The following is a 6,001-nucleotide window of genomic DNA, read 5'->3' as shown; positions in this document are numbered from 1 at the left end:
CTACAGCTCCTGGTGAAGAAATTAATACTCACCCCAATGGGTAAACATGGACAGTTACTTTAGAGAGTGGCTTTCATGTTTTGTTTAAATGTAGTGAGTGCATAAATATTCAGTATTTGGAATATGTATTATTTATTGGTAAAATTAAATACCTGATGTATACTCAACACCTCTACATTCAATCTGGCATAAATTGTTCTCCCTGCACGGAGCACATGGTCCTATTAACCTGCTGTACAGCGTGTGACAACGCGTATGACCTCGAGGGCTTAAAATAATGACATGATCAAAAGCTCACAGGTCTGTAACATCCCGATCGTTTTTGTGAATGCGCTTGAAGTGGCCTTGGCGTAAAGAATGGTTGACCGTTAAAAAAAAGTAAACTTGAAACCATGACCAATAGTCACATATTTTATTTTTCAAACAAATAAACTCTTTGTCCAGTCAAAAAAAAGCCAAACAGAACCGAAAATTGATGTAGTGTCAGGACTGTGTTCCCCTACGACCAGGAACGAGAGAACTAGTTCCTCGCGTCCTGTTTAGGGCCCACTTCCTGCAGTCACAGGGGAGAAAACTACTGTACAATCAGGGGCTTCATATCTGCAAGCACGTACTGCACAGGTGCCCTCGTCAACCTTACAGCTCATCACCCAGACGGACAAATCAGGGACCAAAACAACAAAATAAGCCCCCTCCCCCCCCAACCCAACCCAACCCAACCCACAAATCTCTCTCTGAATCAAGAGCGACACCCTCGTCAAACAGAGGCATTCGGATAAAATCTCGGAGCACAGCGACCTCAATGGAAATAACATATGAAATAAGAAGTTCTTTGGGCTTTACTGACATGGCTGACCGAAGGATTTAAATAGCAGACGCATTAACAGTCAGCTGTGTTCTCAACATCAGAGAAAAGCAGTTTACAACATGTTTAAATGAATAATTAAGAAATTATTTTTAATAAGTCATTTGTAGGTCACTGCCTGCCTTGTACTTCTATAATTGTTTTAAACATTGTTTTTAAAATCTATATACTCAGACAAAATCCACAAGAAATCACAAGTAGACAGACCCTATTTGAAGGAATTCAATTCCCAACTGACTATAAAATGTGGTCCAATAGAGCAGCTGAAGATGTCTATTATACCAACAATACGGCACATTTGTATGGAAATTAATTTCAGAATATTTCATTGTTTACTTACCTTACAGTTGAGATTTACAAAACGCGTAGTTGTCCCAGTTTCACACGCGCGCAAAGCACGAGTGTAGCAAAATCTTGGTTGGGGATATTTACACTTACAACTACCATACCCTTTGAAACAGTCTGTAAGCAGTTTATAATGGCTCTGTTCCCTTCGGTAATTCCCTGAACTCTGGTTTTGACGCAGGTATGACAGCTGGTTTAGCAGAGGTGCCTGGCAGGTGTGCATACCTGTTCAGAAACGGCCTGCAGGTACAGGTTCTGGGGGCTCGGGCGCCCCCGGCTTGGTCTTCACCTCCGATGGACGCGAAGCGACTGGACCTCACTACCCACAATGCATTGAAGGACACACCTGATAGATCCTCCCTGCTTCAAGGGGTCGGGTACTCCTGGGTATTCCACCTTCGGCGAGTTAGGCATATCCCTTTTAAATGTACAAAGTGCCAAGATCCTCAGGAGCGTCGGAGAGGGACCGCAGCCCGCCTGGCCAAATTCATGCACGGGGTCATGGCCACAGAGCTGGTCTGGACAAAGCGTCGGCACATTTTTAAAATATTAATAAATACAAAAGAAAAAAAAAAAAAAGATAATTTCAAGTCTCACACTTCAAACACCTCTGCCTCCTTTTGCCCCTCACAAACGGGCTGGGCTCTCGGTGTTCCTGGCTCTACCGGAGAGAGAAACGGCTCTCGGTCCACACACAGCGCCCGCCACGCTCCCGGCCTCCCTGCGCCAATACGAGTCCTACTTTATTTCTTCACAAAAAAAAACAGTGGGCTCTTTTATTACTGGGAACTGGCGTCTGTGCGTTAAAGATTCCTGAGCTGGCCAAACAAGCCCCTCATATTGGGTGCAACACAGTGGATCAACACTTGCCCAGAACTATTAAAAAAATATTTTAAAATGCTCTAAATACACAGGACAAATGAGCTTCATTTAAACCAGCATGAGCTTTTGGGAGGGGAAAGCAAAGTGGTCATTTTGTTTCACTCATTAGGCCTCCAAGCATAGAACTGTAACTATTAATTACCCATAATGCATGCTAGTACCCTTCCGGACAGTACCATGTGACCTTTCTGCGAGCAGAATGGCTCTGGAAGGCAGAGAAAGTGCGAATGGGTGGGGTCTGCAGCTCCTCAATGTCACTGGGAAGGGGGGGGGGGGGTGGGGGAGTGGCCCTTTCCTACTAAAATCGAAAAACCCCCCTCCCATCAAAAAAATCGAGCCGTCTCTCTCTCTCTCAGAAGACAAGGAGATGCACCCTGGAAAACTACAGAACTGAGAGGACCAACCACCTCATCCCATCTGGTACAGTCCTCTTTATCACTTGGAAGATTTGTCATGGGGAAAGGTGCAAAATATTGTTCCGTCATCTCTTCTGAATAATTGTGCAGATTAGGTGTTTGTATATTTTTCTACATAAGGCAGTTTGGTATTTTGCAGAGACCCAGTTACACCTCTCTACCCCCTCTCACCCCAGAGCAGCTTAAAAGATCAATCACAACAAAGAAATCACAAAATAAAAATAATGAAATCATACAGCCCTCCATGTAGACAATTCCAGTGAAGTGTAAAACAACATGTAGTTTTTAATATGTAGTAAATCATCTCTCCATAGGACTTCTACGTTGTTGGTCTCAATAATATAAATTTATAGATTTGTGTCCATTTCTCCCCATTCGTCCTGCCTCCCAGGTTGTCTTGATTGGCTGCATCACAATCTGCCAGCAACCAATCAAACAGCAAGCTGGTTTCAGATAACTGCAGATCACCAGTTTATAATATTTGTCACCATTTCTTTTTTTAATATATATATGTATAAACATTGGAAAACACTCCTTGAATAGTACCATTGGGGGGGGTTGATTTGTATCTGGTCCTTGTAGAAAAAACTCATTGGTCTCTGCTTCTCATCTTCCACGTCTTTAATGCAAGTTTATAAACATTTACAAATAGTTCCATCTTGTACCGTTTTTGTCTTTTCCCCCCTGCAAATCCTAAATTCTCAAATCCCACTTCAGTGCCTTTTTAAGACATTCTCATCTCCGTCGTTCCGTCCGGTGTCTGTTTTTTTTCCCCCTTTTGTCTGTTTTTTTAAATGATAAAAATTCACTTGGAATGACATTTCCAGTCTTGAATGGATTTGTCGAGAAACTCATGCAGGGGTGTGTGCACAGCCACAGAAATGGTGATAAGACTTTCATTTGAGAGTTAACAGAATGATGACAATAAAACTGGATATGAAACATATCTGCAAAAAGGGAGGTATGGGACTTCAGTGGGTGGGGTGGGGAGTATGGGGGGAGGGGGCAGGGGGAGGAGGGGGGGGGCGGGCGATGTCCGCGAGGAGCGCAGGACTGGACGCTCAGAGCTTTTCGGGGGAGGGGATCCAGATGTAGGGCCCCGACTGTTCCTCGATGATCAGCTTGATTTTGTTGTAGATCTCCTCTAGTGAGTCACCCTGTACAATGGCTGGAGAAAAAGGCAATGGAAGATCATGTGGACAAAACACACTCCAGTTCTTCAACAAGTGAGCTGTCAAGACAATTACTTGGTTGCTTAAACAAGTGCGTGAAAAAGCATAAATCTGAGATTTAGATCTAAGATTTAGGTTCTGTAGGAGGTATAGCAAATGTGAACCGCATATTTACCTGTGAAGTATTCTCCAAACTCCTGTTCCAGCTTCATTGCCTTGTCAAACACTTTACTGGCTTGCTCGTACGTCTGCCTCTTGTTCATTTCCCTGCAGAACACAGACAGAGTGCAATGTATGGAATGCTTGCAGTACTTTAATTCCATAGATATTATTTAAAGCAGTCTGAACGGTACAAAATAAAGTTAAACATTCTCTTCTTACTTTACAAAGTTAGAAAAAGGCATTTTCTACCCCTTCCCTTCAGATATTTTAAAGATTATAATCCATTAATTTGTACACAAAATACAGTAGATTTCTTGTATTAAGAGAGGTCTGATCTTCAGCACACACTTCATTTTCCCAGTCAGTGTGGAACTTACAGCAGGGCTTCCACTGATTTTGGCTTGATGAAAATGGCGATTGAGTAGAGTTGTGCTTGTTGCAATCGCTTTATGGCATTCCCAGACACATCCAGGATACAGTGTTTACCCTGCAACAGGAGAAGAGTGGAGAGGCAGCCAGTCAGTCCAAACAGCACGTTCACTGCTCTCTCCTTTCAGGCTCTGGAGCAGTACTGTCTGAACATGTGTGCGCACACACACATGCTGAAACACACACTGGCACCAACACACACACATGCTGAATCACACACGCTGGCACCAACACACACACACACACGCGCTGAAACACACACGCTGGTACCAACACACACACACACACACACCCACACGCTGGCGCCCAAACACACATGCAGACAAGCTGACAAACATACACGCACCAACCCAGATACACACACACATACATGGGGACTAATTTGCACTGAGACAAACACACATGCTGATAAGCACACGCTGACACAAACACACACAACAACTTTGCAATGTGCTTCAATCTCAATGGGGGACAATATTTAAAAAGAAGGGTAATGAAACATGAAGAGGAAATACACGGATTTGTGGAAACAGCTGATCCGTAACAGGGTCTCTGAAACTAGCACCTGACCCACTCAGCAAACAAGGTTAGATCATATCAGTTTTGTGTTGAATTCAAGTGACCAAAAAAATCCCAGAATCAAACGTGGAAGTTCACGCGGTTACAGCAACCACAAGCATAGTTTCATTAGGCTACTCTGATTGGACATTTCTGCGGTCCGCTTTCATCTTCGAGCAGTATCGAGCGGTAAACCTAATGTAAGCCGCTACATTTCCGTGAAATTCGTAGCCAAAATTATCTAACGTCGGTCAGCTATCAAAAAAGATGTGGTCACATCAACAACAAAAAAAAAACAACCAGTCGAAAAGAGGAAGAGAAATGATAATGCCGAAGGAGAACAAAGTGAGGTTAAAAAGGAAACTGTTTTAATGAGAAGTGGAAGCTTGATTTTTTTTCGTCCACCAGACACAGCGACTGGTTGAGCAGAAAGGGAGTTTCAGACCCTGCAGTGAGCAGTGACTCAGACAGCACGCACACGTGCACCAGGCCACATCACTAACACGGCAGTGTGTCCCTACCCTCTCAGCCACGGCTCTGACGGACAGCACGCTGGTCCCGTACAGGTTGTCGTTGAACTGGCCCGCCTCAATGAATTTGTTGTCCTGGATGTCTTTCTCCATCTGCTCCCGTGAGCCCACAAAGTGGTAGTCCTGCCCGTCCATCTCATTCTCCCGCCGGGGCCGGGTGGTGTCTGCACAGAGAGGGCGGGTCAGAGCGGGGCGGGTCAGAGCGCCTCCTAACAGGGCGAATCCAGTGTCACTCTAAATGTTTATCATGCAGGGGACGGGTGGCATCTGCATAGCGGGGGGGCGGGTCAGAGCGCCTCCTAACAGGGCGAATCCAGTGTCACTCTAAATGTTTATCATGCAGGGGACGGGTGGCATCTGCATAGCGGGGGGGCAGGTCAGAGCACCTCCTAACAGGGCAAATCCAGTGTCACTCTAAACATGTATTCTGCAGGGGGCGGGGATTATGCTGGGGCGGGTGGCGTCTGCATAGAAGGGGGGCGGGTCAGAGCGCCTCCTAACAGGGCTAACCCAGTGTCACTCAGGGCAGCGGGGTTAGCACTCAGCCAGCATGGCTGGAGCTGACCTTCCCCCCTCACCAATGCATATGCAGGGCCGAGGAGGTGCTCTACAGAACAGGAAACGCAAACTGGAAGTAAAAGG

General features: G+C 45.3%; 1 protein-coding gene across 9 annotated transcripts in view; it reads right to left on the bottom strand.

Annotated features, from left to right (window-relative positions):
* Positions 1 to 395: 395 nt before the first annotated feature.
* dlg3 (discs, large homolog 3 (Drosophila)) overlaps positions 396 to 6,001 on the bottom strand; it is a 96,637-nt gene continuing 91,031 nt past the window's right edge. For all 9 annotated transcript variants that reach the window (XM_064329214.1, XM_064329215.1, XM_064329210.1 and 6 more), the window contains 4 exons: positions 5,351 to 5,523; positions 4,220 to 4,329; positions 3,856 to 3,947; positions 396 to 3,676 (listed from right to left, as the gene is read on the bottom strand). In XM_064329214.1, coding sequence (XP_064185284.1) covers positions 3,570 to 3,676; positions 3,856 to 3,947; positions 4,220 to 4,329; positions 5,351 to 5,523 — 482 coding nt within the window. In that variant the 3' untranslated portion in view covers positions 396 to 3,569. The remainder of the gene's footprint in view (positions 3,677 to 3,855; positions 3,948 to 4,219; positions 4,330 to 5,350; positions 5,524 to 6,001) is intronic.

Source organism: Anguilla rostrata, chromosome 3, assembly GCF_018555375.3.
Source record: "Anguilla rostrata isolate EN2019 chromosome 3, ASM1855537v3, whole genome shotgun sequence".
NCBI classification, from domain to species: domain Eukaryota; kingdom Metazoa; phylum Chordata; class Actinopteri; order Anguilliformes; family Anguillidae; genus Anguilla; species Anguilla rostrata.
The sequence above is the reverse complement of the archived record's forward strand: the minus strand, read 5'-3'. Positions and strand labels throughout refer to the sequence as shown.